At 40.6% G+C, this 24,260-nt stretch overlaps 1 protein-coding gene across 2 annotated transcripts in view; it reads right to left on the bottom strand.

Annotated features, from left to right (window-relative positions):
- The window catches only part of ROR1 (receptor tyrosine kinase like orphan receptor 1), a 268,064-nt gene that overhangs the window by 75,528 nt on the left and 168,276 nt on the right, over positions 1-24,260 (bottom strand). For both annotated transcript variants that reach the window (XM_043520888.1, XM_037907262.2), the window contains exons 3-4: positions 11,798-12,085; positions 9,827-9,857 (exon numbers count right to left, since the gene is read on the bottom strand). In XM_043520888.1, the coding sequence (XP_043376823.1) occupies positions 9,827-9,857; positions 11,798-12,085 (319 nt within the window). The remainder of the gene's footprint in view (positions 1-9,826; positions 9,858-11,797; positions 12,086-24,260) is intronic.

Genomic DNA, 24,260 nt, shown 5'->3' on the forward strand with positions numbered 1-24,260 from the left:
TCTCACATCAGTTTTACACCCAAGAACTCCACTGGGGTAGATCTGCTCTCAGTTACACCAGCGTAAATGTGTTACATCTCTCTATTGCCTTCATAAGTTACTCCTGATTTATCCTGGAGTGAGCAAATACATAATCAGAACCAGTGTAAAAAGATCACTCCAACTATGGAAATCATGAGAGGTGACAACAGGGGGCAAAACCACCTGACAAGGGAGGGGGCAGGGGATTCAACTACTTTCCAGGGCTGAAGCATAGGCGCCAACTCCGTGGGTGCTGCAGGGCTGGAGCACCCACGGAAAAAAAAATAGAGGGTGCTCAGCACCCACTGGGACGACCAGCTGTTGGCAGCCAGGGATCAACTGTTTTGTGGCAGATGAGCTGTTTCCTACGGGTAGCCTGCAAGCAGCTGCGATCAGCTGTTTGGCGGGCAGGCTCAGATCAGATGTTTCCCACCTCCCTGCTCTGGCAGGGGCTGAGTGAGTCTCACACACACAAAAAAAGCCTGAAGGTTAGGCGTGGGCAGGGCTATCAGCAGCAGCACAGCCAGCCGCTGCTCACCTAGGGCCACCCCACACCTCTTGGGCTGATGGCCAAGGCGCCCACGTGTATGGTTGCTCCCTGCCATCCAGGCTTGACTCCGGCCACAGCAGGCATCAGGTGACCCAAGGGAGCCCAGCTAGACTAGGGCTGGGTGCAGTGGTGGATTAGGGGGAGGAGAAGCCCTGGAGCCACACTGTGAGGGGAGGGAGGAGAAACCCCGGCAAGAGCCGCACTGGGGGGAGTGGGAGGGAGGAGAAGTCCCGGACCATGGCAGGAACCGCAGTGCAGGGGGAGGGGGAAAAGCCCTGGACCCTGGCAGAACATGTGGGGCTGAAGTCCATGGCTCAGGAGCCCCAGCTACCCTAGTGACAGAAGCTGCAGGACTGAAGCCCCGACCCCACTGGCTTGAGCCCCTCTGTCTCCCATCCCCCCTGCGGAGCTGGCTCTCGCTCTCTGGCTGTGGAGAAATTCAGGCCAAATCTACCCATATTGGTATCTCCATTTCCCCCATCATCACACAGCCATGAATGGATTTAGCCTTGGAGGCAGGGTCACCATTAGCCCCATTTGGCAGGTAGGATCTAGGGCACATAGAGGTGAAGTGACTTTCCCAAGGCTAAGCAGGGAGTCTATGGCAGAGCAGAGAATCAAACCCAGAACACCTGAGCCCGAGCCTGGGTATTAACCACTAAGCAACTTTCCCACCCAAGGAGGGGGAACCTCCTCTGTCACTTTGAGTGGGTGGGTGGGTGACACTCCAGGCACTAGACAGAGCCACCAGGAGGTGAGGAGCAGAGAGATGGGAAAAGGGACATGGGTGGGAAGCAAGAAGGGGGAAACATCAGGAATGGGAGCAAGAACTTAGAGGAGAAACAAGAGAAAGGGAAAGGGGCAGGGAGAGTGAAAGGAAGGGAGAGGAGAAAGGGGCAGGGAGAGGAGAAAGACTCTCCACTGCTTATCCCTCCCATCCACCTTCTTCCCACAGCCATCAATGGCCTCAGCTCCCAGACAGGCCCTAAGCGGTGTGAAGCCCAGAGCGAACATAATGTCTTTACACTGGGATATTAGTGAAGACAGCGTGTAATGATTTTAATACATTGCAATTCATGATAATGTAATGATATATTTCATTACTATTTTAAGAATGATTACATTATTAAGATGCCAATGATAGACACACATTTAATAAAAGAAGAGTATAAATATGCTGAACACTGCCAGTTTTTTTGGGGGAGGGGGCTGAGCCCCCCCCCAAACACACACACCTCGCCTTCAAGGCAGGAGAGGGCAGAAAGGCATGAGCAGTGGGCAGGAGATGCCCAGGGGGAGGACCTAAGAGGAGGGGGTAGAGCGAGGCCAGGAAGAGGTAGAAGAGGTGGAGTCGGGCAGAGTGGGGGTGGGGCCTTGGGGAAGGGGGGTGGAGCCGGGATGGGGCACCCACAGGCAAAACCAAAAGTCAGCACCCATGGGCTGAAGTATCTTATATATTTTAAATCCTCTTATCTCCTGGAATCTGCTGTGCCATGTCTCCAATGTCTGCTGCTGTACTGAGCTGTTCTGTCTCTTCCCAGTCTGCTACTTTTATCGCAGCAGCAGCCAAATAGCCCAAAGATTAAGTGAGTGGCACAGTTCAGAGGCGCTTAAAAGAACAGACAACTGAATATGCCATGGAAACTAAAGAGAAATTTCAAGAAGTGTTGTAATAATTCATTTCTGTACAGCATACTTACACCCACAATCCCAGGAGCAGAATTGTGGCTTAGAGCCTCTTTACTTGGCTGAGAATTTATCCAAATGTGTCTGTCCCAAAAACAAATGTGAGACACAGCAGCTCTGTGCAATTAGCAGGTTTTAGGCTCTTTTAGGACATAGCCTTGAGTGTGCTGGAGTGGGAGGTGCTGAATGATCCTAATTCCAACTGATTTTAAAACACTTCCCCAGGAACAGTGACAGCAATGGTGGCTTAGTTACTCGGATATTGGGGGACGAGCATGGGATAAAATAGAATGAAGTTGTTCTAGATTGCACATGCGTGCACACAATTGTCAGTCTCTCTCACATTGTCCCATAGGGCCTGCTCCTTTTTCCACCAAATCTAATCTCTCAAGCTTTTCAGTTAAAAAAAGAAAATTTAAGAAACAGAACAAATGTCAAGTAAAAAATAATTAGGGCTCTCAAGCGATTAAAAAAATTAATTGCAATTAATCGCACTGTTAAACAATATAGAATACCATTTATTTAAATATTTTTGGATGTTTTCTACATTTTCAAATATTGATTTCAATTATAACACAGAATACAAAGTGTATGGTGCTCACTTTATATTTATTACAAATATTTGTACTGTAAAAACAAAACAAATAGTATTTTTCAATTCACCTAATACAAGTACTGCAGTGCAATCTATTAATCATGAAAGTTGAATTTATAAATGTAGAATTATGTACACAAAAATAACTGCATTCAAAAATAAAACAATATAAAACTTAAGAGTCTACAAGTCCACTCAGTCCTACTTCTTGTTCAGCTAATAGCTCAGACAAACAAGTTTGTTTACATTTGCAGGAGATAATGCTGCCTGCTTCTTGTTCATAATGTCACCTGAAAGTGACAACTGGTGTTCGCTTGGCACTGTTGAAGCTGGTGTCGCAAGATATTTACACGCCAGATGCGTGAAAGATTCATATGTCCCTTCATGCTTCAACCACCATTCCAGAGGAGGTGTCCATGCTGATGACGGGTTCAGCTCAATAACAATCCAAAGCAGTGCAGACCAATGCATGTTCATTTTCATCATCTGAGTCAGATGCCACCAGCAGAAGGTTGATTTTCTCCTTTGGTGGTTCAGGTTCTCTAGTTTCCACATCAGAGTGTTGCTCTTTTAAGACTTCTGAAAGCGTGCTCTACACCTCATCCTTCTCAGATTTTGGAAGGCACTTCATATTCTTAAACCTTGGGTTGAGTGCTGTAGCTATCTTTAGAAATCACACATTGGTACCTTCTTTGCATTTTGTCAAATCTGCAGTGAAAGTGTTCTTCAAATGAGCAACATCTGCTGAGTCATCATCATGAAATATATGGCAGAATGCAGGTAAAATTGAGCCAGAGACATACCACCAAGGAGTTCAGTCACAAATTTATTTAACATATTTTTTTAAACAAATGTCATCAGCATGGAAACATGTCCTCTGGAATGGTAGCCAAAGCATGAAGAGGCACATAAATGTTTAGCATATATGACACGTAAATACCTTGCAATGCTGGCTACAAAAGTCCTATGTGAACGCCTGTTCTCACTTTCTGGTGACACTGTTAATAAGAAGTGGGCAGCATTATCTCTTAGCGATTGGCTGAACGAGAAGTAGGACTGAGTGGACTTGCAGGCTCTAAAGTTTTGCACTGTTTTTGAGTGCAGTTATGTAACAAAAAAAATCTACATTTGTAAGTTGCACTTTCACGATAAAGAGATTGCACTACAGTACTTGTATGTGGTGAACTGAAAAATAGTTTCTTTTGTTTATAATTTTTACAGTGCAAATATTTGTAATAAAACATAATAATGTAAAATGAACAGTGTACACTTTGCATTGTATGTTGTAATTGAAATCAATATATTTGAAAATGTAGAAAAACATCCAAAAAATTTAATAAATTTCAATGGGTATTTTATTGTTTAACAGTGCAATTAAAACTGCGATTTATTTTTGAGTTAATTGCGTGAGTTAACTGCGATTAATCGACAGCCCTAAAATTTATTAATCTGTATGGTTTTATATTATATTCTTCATTAACTCAGTAGAAAAAGAACTGTACAAAAGTTGGTTTGCATGAACAATTTTCCCAGTAGAAGTCAGAATGGATGGCTTAGTTCTCTAAACCAGTGGTTCTCAACCAGAGGTCCAGGCCCCCAGGGGGGCTGCAAGCAGGTTTCAAGGGGTCCACCAAGCAGGGCCAACATTAGACTTGCTGAGCCCTGCCACCCGAGGCTGAAGCCGAAGCCTGAGCAATTTAGCTTCGTGGGATCCCTTGTGGTGTGGGGCCCTGGGCAATTTTCTGCTTGCTTCCCCCTTAATGCTTGTCCTGGCTTTTATATGCAGAAAAACAGTTGTCACACAGGTGGGACATGGAGTTTTTATAGCATGTTGGGGGAGGCCTCAGAAAGAAAAAGATTGAGAACCCCTGCTCTAAACACCAGAGGACCAGCTCATACTTCCCATTAAACTAGTGGGAGTTCATTAATTGACATCACTGGAAAAATGCTCCAGCTTAAAAGTAATTAGATTCCTTGGTACCACAGGTTGAAAGTAGAATAGGGCTGACTACCCCTTTCACCGTTCTCAGGAAGATCAAGTCCCATGCAGTTTGTCATATGTAGGCATTTCAGAGGGGTCTTTAACAACTGACGTCCTGTCCGCTCTGTTTGTACCTTAACGATCCTTTGGCCCTTTTTAAAAAAATTATTTTGAGTAGGCATTTCTTCGGGAGTCCACCTACATCCACTGTTGTGTAGACAGAATTGCTTGCCTCCAGCACCAGAGATGGCTGCATTTCAGTGGCTGCATGTATATCACTTGCAAAGTACCTTCATTCAAAATGAAAGATACTATGTAAACTCTAAAATAATACTTGATTTATAAAGAAGGGACCTTCATTTTAAACTCTTTAAAATACAAGTTTCATTTGCAAACCAGGGTATACACAGTAGATAACCACAGCATGCAGGAATGTATCCTTAGAATATCACAAATAAAAAGAGCATTAAACTGTGTTAAAATAAGAGACAACGTGAAAGAAAGGACTGTCAGTGCCGTAGCACAGAAGTACCATGGTTTCTTGGATTGCTTATAACCTGCAGTGGCATGCTCTTGTTGGGGTTTCTTTTATTTATTTGCTTTTCAACTTAATGAATGATTACAGGAATTTGGCAGTAGCGTAAGTGAAAATGCAATTTGTTCATGTAAGCAGAGAGAATAACAATGTAAAGCATGCATGAATTGTCAAGACATCTATTACTGCTGCCATCTTTTACAGAAGAGCTTTCTAGCTCCCTTTTAAAAATATCTTATGCAAGAGCTAGGCCATCTTTTTTTGGTACCACATCACTGCAGAGTTATGCACCTATATATTATGTGAAGAACGAGTGCTGAGCATGTGGCTTTTAAATATTGCTCTCAAAAGAAATACATGAATGACCAGGCATTTGTGGAAGATAAATAAAGACAACAGGGGAAAACATGCCCACTAAAGCACATCACTATCCTCAATCTATTTTGTTACCAGTGCAGCTTGTGTTATGGTAGGTGAGGGGAGACACACAATTAGATCAGACTGAACTGTTGTTGAATTAATATCTTTCATGTATATAGCACTCTTCATCCAGAAGGATCCCAAAATACTTTACAAATTTAAATGTTGATTCACAGAGACAATCGCCGCTAAATACTGGTCATCAGTGCACAGCAACACTACACAACAGTTTTGGACAGCCAGGGAAGAAGAATATAATCTTACTGCCATTTCTATGGGGATCTTAGGTTAGCTGAATGCATTTACCCAAACTGAATTTGGCCAGAACATCAGGACTAATTCCTGCCATGTGATCTATATGGTCCAAGCAGCCAGGACCTCAGTTCTGTGTCTCATCCGGAAGAAAGAACCTCCAGTAGCAAGGTAATACACTCCCTAGTATCATATTAACTCAAAGGGAAGCAGACCATCAACCAAATCACAGTTCTGAGTCAGACTGAGTCGGGCTGAATTTTCTGGCCAGTCACAGATGGAAGTAGGCATTACTCACACTCATGACTATCTGGGCGTCCAACAGCAGTGAAGTTTCCAAAAGAACCTCACGATTGTGAGCCAATTTAATAATCTGAGGTCAGATGCAATCAATGGAAAAGGATGTTACACAGAAGAGACAGGCTCCAGAACTTATTTGTCTTTGAAGAAGGTGTCAACCAAAATATCAGACAATCCAGGACAATGTTTGTTTCTACACAGACAAATATGCCACCATGAGATTTATCTTACTGGACAAAATGCTCAGTGTTCCTGTACAGGAGATTTGCACTGTGTTCTTTAACTCTGCGGATCTCAGATTCAGGCAAGAGACATGGCACTTTACTTATACACTGTGCTTTTACTTTTAAAATTGGATCTTCCCTACTGAGGAGCTAGCATTTTGGTTTAATTCAAATTTTAATCAGACTGGTTTAGTTGCTTGGTTGTGATGAGAGGAACATGTTTGAATATATTAAACAATTTTCCAGAAAAACATGTTTGGAAAAATAATAAGAAAAACAATGTTGATTTCATTTTTGGGGTCTACTACCCCTCTCTTTTTCCTTAATTTTTCCCCTCACACTAAGTTTTCCCTAGTTATCGAGTTAATACTCTTGGAACCAAACTTTGCTGTCATTCACATAAATGTGCACTCATGTAATTGGCAGCAAAATTGTCCCACTGAGTTCAGGAACCCTTGTCGAGGTTATTCTAGTTTAGTATGGATTACCAGTTTACCATTCCTTTTTCATAAGCGTCTTCCCTGATTGGTCCCCCACCCCCAATAAATATACTACACAGTTAAATTCGGTGTAGCACACATTTTTTACAATCAAAGCACACTCTATTTACTCTTCATATTTCCCGCAATGTGTATTACAGCATAATCCCCCTTAAGAGTCAATCTACACTTTTCTGATAAAAACCCAGCTATTGGAAATAAAGTCTCACTTTAATTTCCTCTTTTTAACACTTCTGTATTTGTACACATGCAAAATAATGGGTCATGTGTGCTGAAAATTAAATGAAATAATTATTAAGGAGAAAACAATAAAATTTTCACTTCCTAAATTAGTGCCCGATGTAATGTACTTTGGAGTTAGTGACTATCCTTCCATAGACTTCAATGGGTTTTGGATTAGTCCCTTAGAACTCAGAAAGCACTCGCTGAAATCTGTTGGAACACTCCCATTTATTTCAGTGTGATTAAATCAGGGCCTTAGCTTGCTGCACATAGAAACTGCCCATGCCGTCATGCGCCAGCAATGCCCCTCTGCCATGTACATTGGCCAAACTGGACAGTTTCTACGTAAAAGAATAAATGGACACAAATCAGACGTCAAGAATTATAACATCCAAAAACCAGTCGGAGAACACGTCAATCTCTTTGGTCACTCGATTATAGACCTAAAAGTGGCAATTCTTCAACAAAAAAACTTTAAAAACAGACTCCAATGAGAGACTGCTGAATTGGAATTAATTTGCAAACTGGATACAATTAACTTAGGCTTGAATAAAGACTGGGAGTGGATGGGTCATTACACAAAGTAAAACTATTTCTCCATGTTTATCCCCCACCCCCCAACCCCCACTGTTCCTCAGATGTTCTTGTCAACTGCTAGAAATGGCCCACCTTGATTATCACTACAAAAGGTACCCCCCCCCCCGCTCTCCTGCTGGTAATAGCTCACCTTACCTGATCACTCTTGTTACAGTGTGTATGGTAACACATTGTTTCATGTTCTCTGTGTATATAAATCTCCCCACTGTATTCTCCACTGCATGCATCCGATGAAGTGAGCTGTAGCTCACGAAAGCTTATGTTCAAATAAATTTTTTAGTCTCTAAGGTGCCACAAGTCCTCCTTTTCTTTTTGTGGATACAGACTAACACGGCTGCTACTCTGAAACCATAAAGAGAGAGGCTGGAAGAAGTCCTCAAATAGATTTCACTTAAAATTCTGAATGAAAGAGAGTGAAAAGCTAGTCTTTCTTCCTCTTATCTCTTTGCTCCACCTTTGTTTTCTTGCACATTTTCGTCACCAGACAGTGACACCCAGTTTAACTCACTCAAACCTCAAAACCTCTTTTCAATAGAAGCCCAACACAAAAGTACAGAAGATGGTGTCTTTGCAAGTCACTAATCAAGTCCCCTGAACTGCAGAGGAACACAACCTTACCCAGCACTGGGATTTAAGGGGCAGTCAACAGTACTTTCCTCAAGGTTAGAAAGCTACAAAAGAAGTCTAAGTGGAAACAAAAAGCTCTCCCTTCCTAAACAAACCAAGGTGCTTTTATTTAAATTACTTTCAGAAAGAGGGACAAAGACACATTTTGTGATATTCCATTAGAGGGCATCATAGCATGTCATTTTGCGGTTGCAGGCTTCCTTTCCCTAGATTGCAACAACCACATTTATTCTCTGCAACATGGCCAAAGTTACCTGATCATCTTTATACATTGAATATTCACCAGCTTCAAGATTTCACACACCTAATAAATGTATTTAGTGGTTTAGTGTATTTGTTTTGGTTACTCTTACATTTGTTTTTTAACCCATGCAGCTTCTTCAATGTCACAATAGGTCAGGTTTCAGCTTTACTCCCCCTGTGCACGCAGGTAATAAACTGAACACATAATACAGTGCCAGCAACTTGACTTCAAACTGTAGAACAGTTGAAGATACTTTTTAAAAAAAGAAAAAGTTAGGGTAATAATACAAAATCAGCAATTTGCATCTTTTATCCTATAACTGGATCCATGTGGGAGGATCCTTATGCCAGTGAGAACTACTGAAGTCAATGGCGCCGCCTACAGATATGAGGGTACATCTGTGTGAAAAAACACCCCCCTGCACAATGCAAGTTTCAGCGCTGTAAAGTGGCAGTGTAGACAGTGCACCAGCGCTGGTAGCTATTCCCCTCGTGGTGCCGCAACTCCACAGCCATGTTGATAGTGAAGACATACTCTAAGTTCTAGTATGTAATGTTGCCATGACATAATGAAACACCACTTCCAAGTGCACATTTCATGCGTAGCACCTGCTCCAGTGAACACTTCTAATAGGCATAGTGCTTACTACCGTCAGTCCCTCTAGTACCAGTATGACTACTCGCGGTAGTAAGAACTACACCCAGTAGCAACTGTTTGCAAGATTGAGCTCTAACACATAGTAGGGCCATATTCTACCCATATTCCATGCTCATTATACCAACTGAAGTCCATGGGACTGCTGTGAGAACACTAAGCATATCATGCGGTCCAAAGCATTTATAAAAGAAAATAATGTTGAAAATTAAAAGAGTCTGGTGTAAGAAATAGGAATCAGTACCATACTGGAAAAATGTACCTACGGAATAGATCATACAGTTATCCTAAATTACTATATATTATCTGAATTTAAGCGGAATGTATAACTGCTTCTATCATAGAAAATGGTGAGTTAATGTTTGACTGCTCAAATCCAGAATTAATAAACCAGTATCATAGACATGAAACAACTTACGATGATCCCGGACTTGCTGTTGGTGGGGGACCTGGTGAAATGACACAATAAAAACAGCAGATATTAGTTATGAAGGGATAACTGACACACAGTTTTAGCAAACCTTTTTAAAGATGAAAGCAATGGTATATCACATGGAATGTAGTTTGTTTATTTTAGCAGACAATTCTCAGTTTCCAAAAGCAGAAGACAAAACTGTATCATACACCAGAAGTTGTCTAACAAATTGTCACAGTTCAGGGAAACTGCACCTCTATTCCCGCTCTGTGGTCCCTCAAGGGAGCCCACTCTAGGCTCCCGGATCCTCAGCCATGACTTCTCTTGGGCGAAAACCTGCACCTCTCTCCCTCCTGACCAGAGTTCCCTGTCTACACTGTTATAGCCCCAGCAAGCCAGACTGCCTGAACAGGCCAGCATCTCTGCTTTGCTGTCTCTCCAAAGGCTATGCATAGCTATAATAGCCAGCAATCACAAGTTACCACAAAGCTCTTTTTAAGAAAGCATATTTATTATTAAGGTGAAGCATTACAGAGAAAACACATTACAAACAATAAAATAATAGACATGCACACTAAAAAGCTTACAGAAGGTCACCCCAACTCCAGCCTTGGACTCTAGTTGGTGTCAGTCCTTCAAAATGCACAACTGGGCTTTCCCCAGAGTCACAAGTTCATAACTGTCTCAGAGTCAGAACCACCATGAATAGTTCAATCTTTCCTTTATACAGCTTTGGCATTTGATCTTAGCCTCATGTAATCACAGATAATCAGCAGATAATGGCCCCCTTTTCAGGGCATAGCTTCACCTCTCCCTAGACATTCCCCAGGAAATCCATTTAACACTTTTGTTCCAAAAGTCCATGCTTGTGTAGCACTGTTCAATACAGTCCTTTCAGTCCCCAGGTCTTATATCTCACCTTCACTCCCATAAGAGGAGACGCAGACAGCTGCATGGAAGCAACTCCTGTCTGGGAGCGTGTGAGCCGCTTGAACACACGAGCATGACCAGGGACAGCTGTCGGTGAGCCTGGTGCCCATCTCAGTCTGCAGGAATAGGGGCAGTACAGCCACGCCAAAGGAGCTGCTGGTGTGGGGTGCTGGCTCCTGGGAGTGGTGGCCTGACATGCTGCTCCTTTCCCCGCTGCGGTTCCCTGTAGGGCCCTGCACCTCCGTGGACACAGATTTATATCCGCGGATACAAATGTGTATCCATGCAGGACTCTGTGCACTTGCAACACCTAGAAACTATAACTGGATGAACACTGCATCATTTTTTCATGTGACTATTCTTTTGAATTTTTAAAAAAAATCTCTTTAGGTTTGATTCAAGTCCACTGAAGTCAATGGATAGATTCCCATTGATTTCAACAGGCTTTGGATCAGGGCCTTTGACTGTTTTCACACCCCTTTTTGTGTTTGCTTCCTGCAAATATTCTAGCAACTGAGTTCACTGGTAGGAATGCTCACTGAATCAGCAAATTTTAATCAGTGTTGCGTAATATTTCAAATTGATATTATTAAGTATTTGCTCCAGAAATCTGATTATGAGATTTAGTCTGCTCCTGTCAGAAAACAGAAACATACCAGGTGTCTGTCATTACCAGAGTGCTCTGTAAAAGTGAGAATTCTATGTATTTGTCCAAACAAAATAGCCTGACTTTCAAATACCGCATCCTCAGAAGCAACTATTTGTGAATTATCTAATAGCCAAGAATTATTCACAGACAGTGAAAATTTCTGAAACTTCCCCCCCCCCCAGTAAATTTGAGGAAAATCTGGATAATTTATGAATTTTTTTAAAAATTAATCAAATAAGTTATTCATACATATTATTTGCCTAGTTCTTCAAATGAGTAATTGGGGCTCTGTGTAATGTTTTCAGCTAACAGGACTGTTGTGTCCAGAGTTGTTCACCTGGCAATTTTCATAAGCAATTGTTTAACAAGAAAGTTTGAAGAGAGAGAAATCTTACCAAATTTCACAAACAACACGCCGGTTGTGGAAACAGTCTTCCTGCCATTAGTAGCAACACACTGAAAGTAGCCGGTATCCGTAGTGTCAAGGTTTCTTATTCGTAATCGAGACCCATAGCTTGTTGCACGAAAAGATATCCTCCTGGGTTCTTGAACGACTGGGGCATCATTTTTCAACCAACGCACAGTTGGAGAAGGATTGCCGGAGACTTTACAATGCAGTTCTGCAGTTTGGCCGAGGGTGGTGGTGATGTTATTCATAGGCTCATCAAGCGTCAAGAAGTAATCTAATAAATACAGGGAAAGATGGTGAACAATGAATTCCAACTTACAGAACAATGTTTTAAAGAAATCTCATTCTTGCCTTATGTAGGCAGACGAGAGAACTGAGTGTAAACAAAATCAGACAATGACAAACTTCAGTATTTCTGAGTAGATCGGCCACGCTTTTCACAGCCAGCATTATATCCAGTATAACGTTGTGTAGAAGTAAAAGGAACAAGCTCAGGTGCCTTCACTAGGGACAATGTATCTTATTTAGAGAAGCACACTATACTTCTTGCAACCTTTCTTTTCTCCGCACAGATATGTAGTCAGAAAAATGGGCACTGTGAGCGCTCTCTCTCAGCTTTCCCCAGTGTTATATTACTTCGCTTCATTCAACATAACAAGCATTGAGTAATTTGTTCATTGCTCCTCATTGCACTTCTTGTCTCACTTCGTAGCCTTACAATTATGGGGAGATTTTCCAATAAGATCAGGACCACATTTTCAAGTGCTCAGCACCCACAACTGGAGCCAGATGTTCAAAGGTGCTCAGCACCCAACAGCTCCTAGTGTGACGCTTCTGTGCTGAACTCTTTTGAAATCTGACCACTTAGTTTGCTGATTAAGTGGGTACTTAGCTCTTCTAAAAATCTGGCGCTTTATGCATTAGGATCTAAATATGAAATATGAAATGACCCTAAAAAAGAGCAATTTTAATATGAGTTGTAGTATAGCATACATCTTAGAGAAAAAATGAGATTTAAACACATCTTCATTAATGTTTGCAAAGCACTTTATAAGTGTTATAATCTTTAAGTGTCCTAAGGAATAAAGGCCAAAATTCAAAATGGGGGAGATGGGGACATATTTTGGTATTTCAGGATATTATCTTGCAAAGACTGTTTAAGTCAGGTTTCACTCTGAAGTAGCTCACATGATAGGTGTAATTATAAGATGAAGAGTTCTTTAATTTTCTGGAGATGAGTAATGTTAAATAAAAATTTGGAGACGTTAATCTTTTCTAATCCATTTGTGAACATTGTCTTCTTCTGTCAAGCGGCTGTTTTATCCAGCATCTCTCAGTAAAAATACTACTTCTGGTTAACAGTATTCAAGGTTTAATTAAGTCCTTTCAAATCAGAGACCTAGATGGATTGGGGTATTAGTAATGGGATACACAGCCTTTCAACTCAATGTCACAGGTTCAAAGCCAACTTTGGGCACTAGTGCCCAAAAGGTATTACCATCTGTCGGCTGTCTCAGCAGCTAGGCCAAGGAATGAATGAGACGTAAGACGTATACTTGGGAATAAACCTTTCAGGTCAAGATTGAACTTTTCTGGGTATCTATAGAATGGGCGCCACATAAATAACGCATCAGAAATTTCCCCACCAGAATGCTTCAATCTCCTTGTTTGCACTCTAACCCCACTTAATTACAATAAAAAACCCCTTTGATTATCATGTATTAATCTCAGAATTAAAAACCAATGAAAAGGTTGGTAAAGCAGCATATACTGACTACTGGCAAAATGATCAACATGGTTTGTACAACTCCATTAAATACCATCTTTGTCTTTACAGGAATGATGAACACACATGTTTTAATCTATTATTAATTACTATTATTATTATTTATTTCTATTGTGGTTGCTCAGTCTCATCACCTCAGTCTCCCTGCCCTCTATGCTGCCCCCTCTCCCTTCCTTCACCTTTCCATTTAGCTAATACCTTCCTAACTAAACCACATCCAAAAACTGTGGCGCCAATACGACGTTTCAGCCCACATTGTTCACTCCGCTTATGTGTTCCACCTCTTCCCCCTACCCTTAGACTATTTAGGCTGTAAGTTCTTTTGGGTAGAGACTGCCACTGTTTGGACAGCACCTAGCACAATGGATCCCTACTCTTGGTTGGTCCCTAGGCATTATTAATTTTAATAATAAGGAAATCTCCGCACACTCATTGTGCCAATTAGGTGAACTTCTAATGTGCTGACAAGAGCTAGGCGAGACAACAGTGGATCTGTGTTGTCATGGATATGGTGATCCAAGAACTCCTGTGTAATGAGTACAAAGGGGCAGCAATCCCTGTTCCAGCCCACAGGTAAGAGTAGGCACCAAGGTGGGTAACAGACGTGCTTCTCTGCAATTCTGACTCTGGGCTGGGAAGGAGGATTCAGTTCCCCGACTCCCAGTCATTTCTCCACACAAGCCTAATATCATATTTAATCATTTTGCATGCCTCTCTGCAGGACTAGAAATACTTTTGACTCACTATCTTACAAAACACAGAAGTGTAATCTACATCAGCTCACACATTCTTGGGTTCTCACTGCAGTCTGCATTTAATAAAATCACATTAATAGTATGAAACTTCTGAATTTAATTATCCAATATAACATTTCTATATCATGCTAATCTATATAATTCTTCATTGTATTCAAAGGCAGCGATTTAGCTGCCTATTATACAATACAGTCAGAAAGTGGAATATTAATTTCCTTGTGATCATCTTGCTGACCACACCATAGACAACTAATACCATATACACAATGTTTCTTAAGAAGCAAGGCATGAGATGCCAGGAATGAAGTGAGTGTTGAGTAGATTTCAATAAGCTTGAGAATCAGAATATAAAAACCAAGGTAGTAGTCATAATTGACAGTGATGTAGTACTGGTTATATGGAGGGTACAGAAAGGTTATCCTGAAGTTATAAATGGAAATAGAGCTTGAAAAGACGGTGATTTTGGTTTTGAGGAATGTCCAAACTGTTTCTAAGGTTTCTGTTTGTTTTAGTGCTTAGCTTCTTCCCTCCCAAGTATCACACTAACTGTAAAACACACGGTGAATCTGCCCAATTTAACTCAGTTTAGCTTCACATCCATAAATTTTGCATCCAACGCATAAATCAGACAAGGCAGCAACCAATTGTGAACCTGAATAGAGGTTTGTGTTTCTAGTAAAGTTTGAACCTGGGAAAGTTTCACATGATTTGGCATTTCGTAATGACAGTTTTACATAGATTAAAGTAGTTTTATAAGTGAAAATAAAATAAAGGTCTGACAACACTTCCAAAAATCCCACACTGTTGTACCTACTTACGGAGAGAGGTGTGGTAAGAAAGATCTTCCATTGGTATATGTTAAAGGTATTATACTATTGAATTACCCAGATTGGAGAAGTATGAGGTGTGTTCCATTTTCTTTTATTAATCATTATTAAGGATTAGGACTATCAATTAATCGCAGTTAACTCAAGCAATTCACTCAAAACAAATTAATTCTATTAAAAAAATTAATCGTGATGAATCACAGTTTTAATCGCACTGTTAAACAATAGTAGAATACCAATTTAAATTTATTATCAATATTTTTGGATGTTTTTCTACATTTTCAAATATATTGATTTCAATTACAACAAAGAATACAAAGTATACAGTGCTTGCTTTATATTATTTTTATTACAAATATTTGCATTGTAAAAAAGATAAAAGAAATAGTATTTTTCAATTCTCCTCATACATGTACTGTAGTGCAATCTCTATCAAGGAAGTGCAATTTACAAATGTAGATTCTTTTGTTATATTACTGCATTCAAAAACAAAACAATATAAAACTTTAGAGCCAACAAGTCCACTCAGTCCTACTTCTTGTTCAATCAATCGTTAAGACAAAGAAGCTTGTTTACATTTACGGGAGATATTGCTGCTGCTTCTTACTTAGAATGTCACCTGAAAGTGAGAGCAGGTGTTCCCATGGCACTTTTGTATTTACATGCCAGATATGCTAAACATTTTTATGCCCCTTCATGCTTTGGTCACCATTCCAGAGGACATGCTTCCATGCTGATGATGCTTGTGAAAAAAATAAGGCGTTAATTAAATTTGTGACTGAACTCATTGGGGAAGAATTGCATGTCCCCTGCTCCATGGTTTTACCCGCATTCTGCCATACATTTTGTGTCTCGGATGATGACACAGCATATGTTCTTAAATCAAATAACACTGTAGATTTGACAAAACACAAAGAAGATATCACTACAATATTTCTAAAGATAGCTACAGCACTTGACCCAAAGCTTAAGAATCTGAAGTGCCTTCCAAAATCTAAGAGGGACGAGGTGTGGAGCATGCTTTCAGAAGTCTTAAAAGAGCAACACTCCAATGCAGAAACTACAGAACCCGAACAACCAAAAAAGGAAAATCAATCTTCTGCTGGTGGCATCTGACTCTGACGATGAAAATGAACGTGCGTCAGTCCACACTGCTTTGGATCATTATCGAGCAGAACCCGTCATCAGCATGGAAGCATGTCCTCTGGAATTGGGGTTGAAGCATGAAGGGGCATACAAATGTTTAACATATCTGGCACATAAATACCAATACCCACTACAACAGTGGCATGCGAACGTCTATTCTCACTTTCAGATGACATTGTAAATAAGAAGCAGGCAGCATTATCTCCAGTAAATGTAAACAAAATTGTTTGTCTTAGCGATTAGCTGAACAAGTAGTAGGACTGAGTGGACTTGTTGGCTCTAGAGTTTTACACTATTTTATTTCTGAGTGCAGTTATTTTAAAAAAATTACATTTGTAAATTGCACTTTCACAATGAAGAGATTGCACTACAGTACTGGTATGAAGTAAATTGAAAAATACAATTTCTGTTATCTTTTTTACAGTGCAAATATTTGTAATAAAAATAATAATACAAAGTGAACACTGTACACTTTGTATTCTGTGCTGAAATTGAAATCAATATTTGAAAATGTAGAAAACATCCACAAAGATTTAAATAAATGGTATTCTATTATTATTTAACAGTGCAATTAAATCACGATTTTTTTTAATCTCACAATTAATTTTTTCAATTGTTTAATAGCCCTAATAAGGAGACTTGTGACTCATAGCATCTATTCTAGACTACTGACTCCCTCCCTACTCCACCCTACAACATTGCTGCATCTATCCCACTCTTTCAATGAGCACTGATCAACTAATATACATAGCTCAATTCCTCTCTTGAATTCAGGCATCTCCCAAACCATCTAGTTTGCACCTCCATCAAAGCCCTACCTAATCTCACCTTTTCGACAAGCAGAGGCCCTTCCTTGGAAGGAGAACCTCCTTCAGTGCTTTTTAGCAGCAGACTGAAAGGTGCTGATGAAATATTATTATGATGGCCAGTGCACAGACGATGACAACACATAGCCATAATGCTATATTGTTACACATCTGTGCATTTCACGGAGCAAACAGCACAATGCCATATTGTGACATGGCTAATTTGATGGTCTTTCCTGTGATGAAGCAGCCCTCTAGATGCTCCAGGTCGAGTGTCATTGCTATATATGAGAAGCTACTAAAAATGAAATTGAATTTTTCTGTGCGAAGTAATTATGGTGCTTGTGAGAACTGAATGGTGTAGCGGCAAAACTGGGAACCTGGAACTCCTGAGTTTTAATCCTGGCTCTGAATGGATGCCTTCTGTGGCCTTGGATGAAGCACTTGAGCTGGGATTTTCTAAGTGGTCTAAGGGCGTTAGACATACAAATCCACTTGAAATTCACATGGGATTTATGCACCTGTCAAACTCCTTTAAAACAAACAAACAAACAAACAAATTAGCTTTAAGGTCTCTGGCTCAATTTCTCTAACTGTAAAGAGGGGATAATAAGCCCTCCCTGCATCACAGACACTATGCAGATGAATTAGATAATGCTTGTAAAGCACTTTGAAACTGAAAAGTGCTGTACTGTGCAAGTGCAAAGTATTCTGAGTTAAATCTCTGCCTTTTCTAGCTTTAACACACAATGAAAGCTTGTCCGTATTTTAGAGTAGCACCCTATAAAACAATTTTTGAAAACATTTTAAGTGAGAGAAGTAGAGGGAAATGGTTTGAAAGTAGAAAATTTCAAAACAACAATTAACCCACCTATAATTTAAAAATATTCTATTTGATTTTTTTAATCTGTAAAAATAATTTGCTGCTGGACATCCAGACCCTGAATGCCAAGTTTCAGCCTACAGAGATTTTTTTTTTTTAAAATGGCTGAGTTACAAACCCTTGAAAAATGCTGACAGATCCTTTACTATAGCAGCACTAGCGGGTGCCCTATAATGAACTTTTAAATGACTTGAGATAATATCTGCAGAGCTTAGCCTGAAATATATTTCTGGTTTTGAGCCTTTGCCAATGCAAACACAACACATCATAAGTCATCTTCATGATTCCAAGAACATAAATTGGAGACACTGCATATAAAATCTAAATATTATGTATCCTTTATATTGAAACGTTGTGCTGTTTTGATGTTATAGAATAATGACAGCTGTGCTCTAAAAGTAACTGTGCAAAGACAAAATATACCACGTTATGTGTCATGAAAGGCAAAACGTGCACACGTTGCCACAGTTATGTCTTGACTTGGTTAAATAGGAGACTTTCCCAGTCATAATAAATTCTTATATATTTTACTGCTTTAAGTGGAGCCCAGCTGGCTTTCAAAATAAAAGCTTGCCATTCTGCCCAAGGAATGTTAATCTCCACTGCAACCCCCTAGTTACTCTATTTTAGCTTTCCAAAGTCACATCTTAAAGCAATAACACAGGTGAAGGATTTTGCTTTCCACACTGAGATAGTCTTTTCAATAACACTGTATATGATGTATCTCTCAAAGTCTGATCTTACAGTTCTTCTACAATCAAAACTCCCATTGACTTTAGTAGGAGTTTAGGGCATGACGGGAATGCAGGATTAGGCCCTTTTATGTTCATTTTGTGAGTAGAAAGGTTGTCTGATTTGTCCTTCTCTTTGTGTCTTTTTTTAAGGTTCAGTATGCTGTATCCTAGGGGTAGGATTGTGCATAATGGACAGGTCCATACACCAAGGTGGCTCAGAATTCTGTATACATCATAAAATGTGCCTTTGGAGTTGCTCTCCAAATCATTCTTCCTGTACTCAAAGAAAGAATGACAGACATGAGGAGACCAATTTCCAAACTCAGGAGCCAGAAAAAATGTTTCATTCTGGATTTGGAAATTCAAATCTGCATTTAGAATCCTAAAATAGTTACCTGATCAATGACGTCTGAAAACTGGCCCCACATACTAATCATGAAGCTTTATCTTGGTTGTACCATAGAAACTCTAATTTCTTTTTTATAGTGTAGGTTGATGATAAGGAGAAACAAACTATCTCGCTCAGGGCTCAAATATGGATACATCTGCACATCAATAAAACTTAAACAGAAGAGATCCTATGTCTATACTGGTAAATGCTCGTTCCACTATGGCCATTGGCCGTATCATGGGCTGTCAGGAAATCTCCCTCAGTTGAATAGACTTCTTAGCAACAACCCGGAATTCATCACTGGCATTCATTTAGCACTGTGGATTAACCAGGTTAGTCTCCTCAGATTCTGCATTTGGATGCAGAGCTATTCCTACCATGGTTCTTCTCCAGTATCCACATGCATCAGCACTACTACACTTCAGAGCTCATCAGTCCAGACTGGTGGAAATTTCTTCATGAAAACTGTGTTAGTCTGACAAGATACAACAAGCTGGAGTCATCCAGTCCAAATGTGTCAGATGGATTTGTTGTTTGTTCCATATGTTCAATAAACTCTTGGTTTAAATTATTCCAGTTACGCTAAGGAAGGAGTCAGCAGGATTTCTCATTGAAGTGTGGAAACAGGGGTGAGCGTTCTTCTCAATGGGGAAAAAAAATTCTAGCCATTCATTTGTCCATCTGCCTATCTATCATACTTGAAGGGGATCAGCCCAAAGTAGTGGGTATGATCAGCAGAAGCCATGTTTTTTAAGGGGTGGGCGAAAGAGTCCTGGCTGCTCTCTCCGTTGTTTTAAATTAATAAAAGTAGAGCAATGACTATATACAGGAAGGGGTATTGTACTTTTATTATTTTGCAACTCTGCCTGAAACATATCAGAGAGTTAAAGAGGCCCAGAGGACTGAGCTTAAATATTTGATATGAGCTGCATGGGGACAGCAGGAAGTTCACTACTGGCTGTGCTTGCCCAGCTTAGTTTTGTTTGTTTAAATAAGGTCCTCAGTAAAGCATGTATGTAACACTGTATGCAGAACACTTTCTAGAGCTGTGTATTGCTTTTCTCCTCCTTCAGATCTTATTTATGGTAGACTGTACCATCTAAGGATCTCTCACCACACTTACAGTTCTTTTGGCTGTGCAGGGCTTTATGACTTTTAGATGCACAGTGTATGTTACAATTGTTGCTCAGAATTAATATAGAATACCACTTCTATATTTATCTAGGGTTTCAGTTTCTTTTTTAGACAAATGAAATCAACATGCTATCGTGTAAAAACCCCTTGGGATTGTCAAAGGACCCTGTGGGAGTAAGATGCCCAACTCCCGTGGACTTTCTATGGGAGTTGGGCAACTCTCTGCCCCTGGTGCCTTTGGAAAGCTCCCACTTAATATGCATTCTGTCTTTCCGTCTATAAGTTAACTTTCAGGTTTAAGGTCTGCTGCTGTGGTGATAACTTTGACACTACAAACCAGCAAGGGGGAAATGAAGCTTTTCTTTACTCAGGATCTAGTTTTACAGCACAAGTAGGAGACCTCTAAATTTTAATCACAAAGAAGTGATTTGGAATAGGTAAACAAATGTCCATATCAGGCTATAAACCAAACTACTGAAAACCATCAAGGGATTTTGTTGTCACTTTAGAAGTCACTCTGTAGTAAATGGTCACATACAAAAACTCAACCTATTGAAACAGTGTGTATGTAAAAGTATGTGCCTTAAGATTAATGTTATGAAGTCAAAGAAAAGCTGTTATTTTTGACATTTTGACATACAATCACTTTAGGATCTGGTTCTTATTAGCCCCTATTCTGCCTTTTAGAGGTCCTTTTTTTTTTTTTTTTAAACGAAAAATGTCAGGAAATTTGGAACAGAAACTTACAATAAAACACGTCCCTTGACCCTGTGATCTATCAATCTTTCAAACAAACAAAGATAGCTGGATGACCCAGGAAAAGGTTATTATATATAGTTACCTTATGTAGAATGGTCAGACTTTCATTACTCACACTGGGGTTGAAAAAAACCCCAATACAAATTAAACGTTTTGTGAAAGGCTTTAAGATGAATTCTGCATGCTACTTAGGGTGCTTTCTTTTTTAGGTTTTGTTCTACGATCTTCCCATTTCACACCCTATATTATTCATAAATGAGACATTCAAGAAACAAATTCTCAAATAAAAATCTACACTCCATCAGTGGAAAAGCAAACAAAATGGGCTAATGTACTGTAGCTAAACAAATTTTCAAACACAGCAGCAGTAATTTACTGCTTTGGCTACTAATGGGACCCCACAAATAGAATCAGAATCCCTAGACGTATCCAGAGAACTTGATTTACTGAATATCCCCAGATAATAAAAGAAAATAAAAAGGTAAATTGTGCATGAATGTGAAAGCTGTAATTCTTTCCCTTTCATCACGTGAATCAAATTCATATCCAGAGATTTCAGGGGAAAAATCTAGAGTCCCCAAAGGATATGGAGCCAAATACACAGGGTCTTACTCAATTTTTTTTTTAAAAGGCATTCCTCATTGAGGCCTAATTCTCACTGAGATCAAAAACTGATGGCCAAATACTGACCCTTCTTGGACATACTTGCCATGGGGACAGTCGCTCCTGAGTTCTTCAGTAGGGTGGGCAGGGTTTGCTTCTCACCACAAAAAAAAACAAATTAAGTAAACCTCAGCAGTACAGTTACAGTCACACAGAGGCCCTGCACATCAGCTTTGGCTCTGGGCCACCATAATTCTGAAACCACAATGCCAGCAAGCTCCCTGCTGGTGCCTAGTTCTGGGGCTCCCTTTTTAGAGGGATCCTCAGCATGGAGAGAGCTCTGCAGAAAAGTTAATATAGCATCAGGTTGTATTTACTTTCCTTGTGTGTAGGCATTAGGAACAGGAATGAACAACACATCTCTCCAGCAGATGTCCTCCTCCACTTCCTGCTCTCTTCCCTCCTCTTCCCTCTCTCTTTCCCACTCATGCTTAAGTGTGGGATGACTGCTACGGAGATGAATGAACCTGCATTCCTCATAGGGAGGGTGTGATCAATGCATTGAGGGTCCCTTGGGTGCACACATCCTTGGGACCCAAAGATTTGGCCCACGCTAGCTTAACCAACTGTTGATTGATTGTCGCATGTCCTTTGGCCTCAATGGAAAATCTTGAGTCTTGCCATCACGTAATTATCTCTCTGGGGCATGGACTGTCAATTATTATATGTCTGTACAGCACCTTGCACAGTGGTTCTTAAACTTTTGTATTGTGACCCCTTTCGCAAAGCAAGCCTCTGAGTGTGACCCCCCCCCGCTTATAAATTAAAAACACTTTAAAAATATTTAACGCTATTATAAATGCTGGAGGCGAAGCAGGGTTTGAGGGTGGAGGCTGACAGCTTGTGACCCCCCCATGTAATAACCTTGCAGCCTCCTTGGGGGTCACCACCCCCAGTGTGAGAACCCCTGACCAAGCATAATGACCAAGCATAACCAACCCGATCTGGCTGACCTTTAAGCACAACAACAATATAAAAACTTAGTAATAATAATAATGAGCCTGTCGGATAGAAATGGGCTGAAAACAAAACCCTAGCTCTGGACAGTTCTGAACTTTGGGGAGTTTGAATTCTGTGGCTTGGGCCCATTGCTAGTCAGAAAATAAAAATGGTTCCTAAGCCAGGCAAGGTGGTCCAATTTCACACCTCCTTGCCAAAACAGATGAGCGATGAAATACAAAAAGTAGATAAACAACAGCTGCAAAAGTCACAGGCCACTGCTTTGTTGTAGAAACTGGAAACACAACTAAATAGCTGCTGAGACTGCAAGGAGTCAATGATCTGAAAACATTCACCATATTATTGCAACACTGATCCCTAACTTTGGGGCCAATCATGCCTCCAAGACCTGTAGGGCGAGGTCAGAGTCTACATGAGCATCTCCCTTTCCCACATGCAAAGGAGGGATTCCATGATTCCATGGCAGGGTGCACAAGGCAGCTCTTCAAGGATTCAGGGATCTGCGTGGAGGAAGCAGAGACGCAACAGATGGGCTGAGGGGAGGAAGGGGAGTCACTATCACCAGCCCCATGGAGATTCTCCCATGAAGATAAAGATTCAGCAGAATTTGGCCCATGAGTCCTGTCTGAGCTGGACATGCACTCTGCAGAAATGCAGTTCACATTCAGTGAAAGAAACAGAGCAGCAGAATGAGACTGCCAATTGCGTCACCCTAAATTAGCTTTTCCTGCAGAAATCTCAAAGAAAGTATGGAGAAGAAGAAGAATATCCAGCGTGAATGGACCAATTACTCAGATGATTCGTAAATGCAAACCTTTTAATGGCTACCCGAGTGGATACTGTCCCTGGAGATCTTTCACTTCTGTGGGCAGAAGCTCTGTAGCAGGTAATGCTATTGACCTATTCTTGTGTCATTTTAAAACAGAAAAGTGACCAACCATGATTCTCTTTTCTACTGTGTCAGAAAGTGGCAGTCACTCTGGCTTCTTGCTGCACAATGGGATATTCGGTTGATATGTGGAGAGGAATGCACAGCTCAGAGATGCTGGAGACAAATGAAAACAGAGAGATGCCATTCCCAGTCTTCAGACTAGCAAGGGTGGGGGAGTGCTGTGGAGATGGAAGGTGTGGCTCTTGGGATGGGGGGGATGGAGGGTCTGGCTTTTCTCAGCAGTGGCCCCTCTGGTCCACTATAGAGTGGTTGTGAGTGGCTCAGAAGTGCCAATTTTCCAGTTAACATCTGCAAAGGTTAAATGATATCTACAATTAAACAGGGGGAGGGGGGCCGATATTTCAAAGGTGACTCTTCCTTAGCAGTGTTACTGATGTTATCTTTATCTAAGGATGTATTGCTCCTGAACAATCCCTCTACTGTATTAGGCACAGACAGACTCCTCTTCATATTCAGGCCTCTCTCTCGCCTTTTAAATAAACAGGCATCCAATGAAAGGAAAAGCCAGCTCTTCCTTTTCAGCGTGCAGCATTTTGTGGGAGGAGAAGCAGCTGAATGAAGGTCACCAACTTCAGTTGTCTATTCTAATGCAGGTCAGAAAAGAAAAATCCATCATACCACTACAATATTTTCCAGTACAGAGAGCAGAATGT

This window comes from Chelonia mydas, chromosome 8 (genome assembly GCF_015237465.2).
Source record: "Chelonia mydas isolate rCheMyd1 chromosome 8, rCheMyd1.pri.v2, whole genome shotgun sequence".
Lineage (NCBI taxonomy): Eukaryota > Metazoa > Chordata > Testudines > Cheloniidae > Chelonia > Chelonia mydas.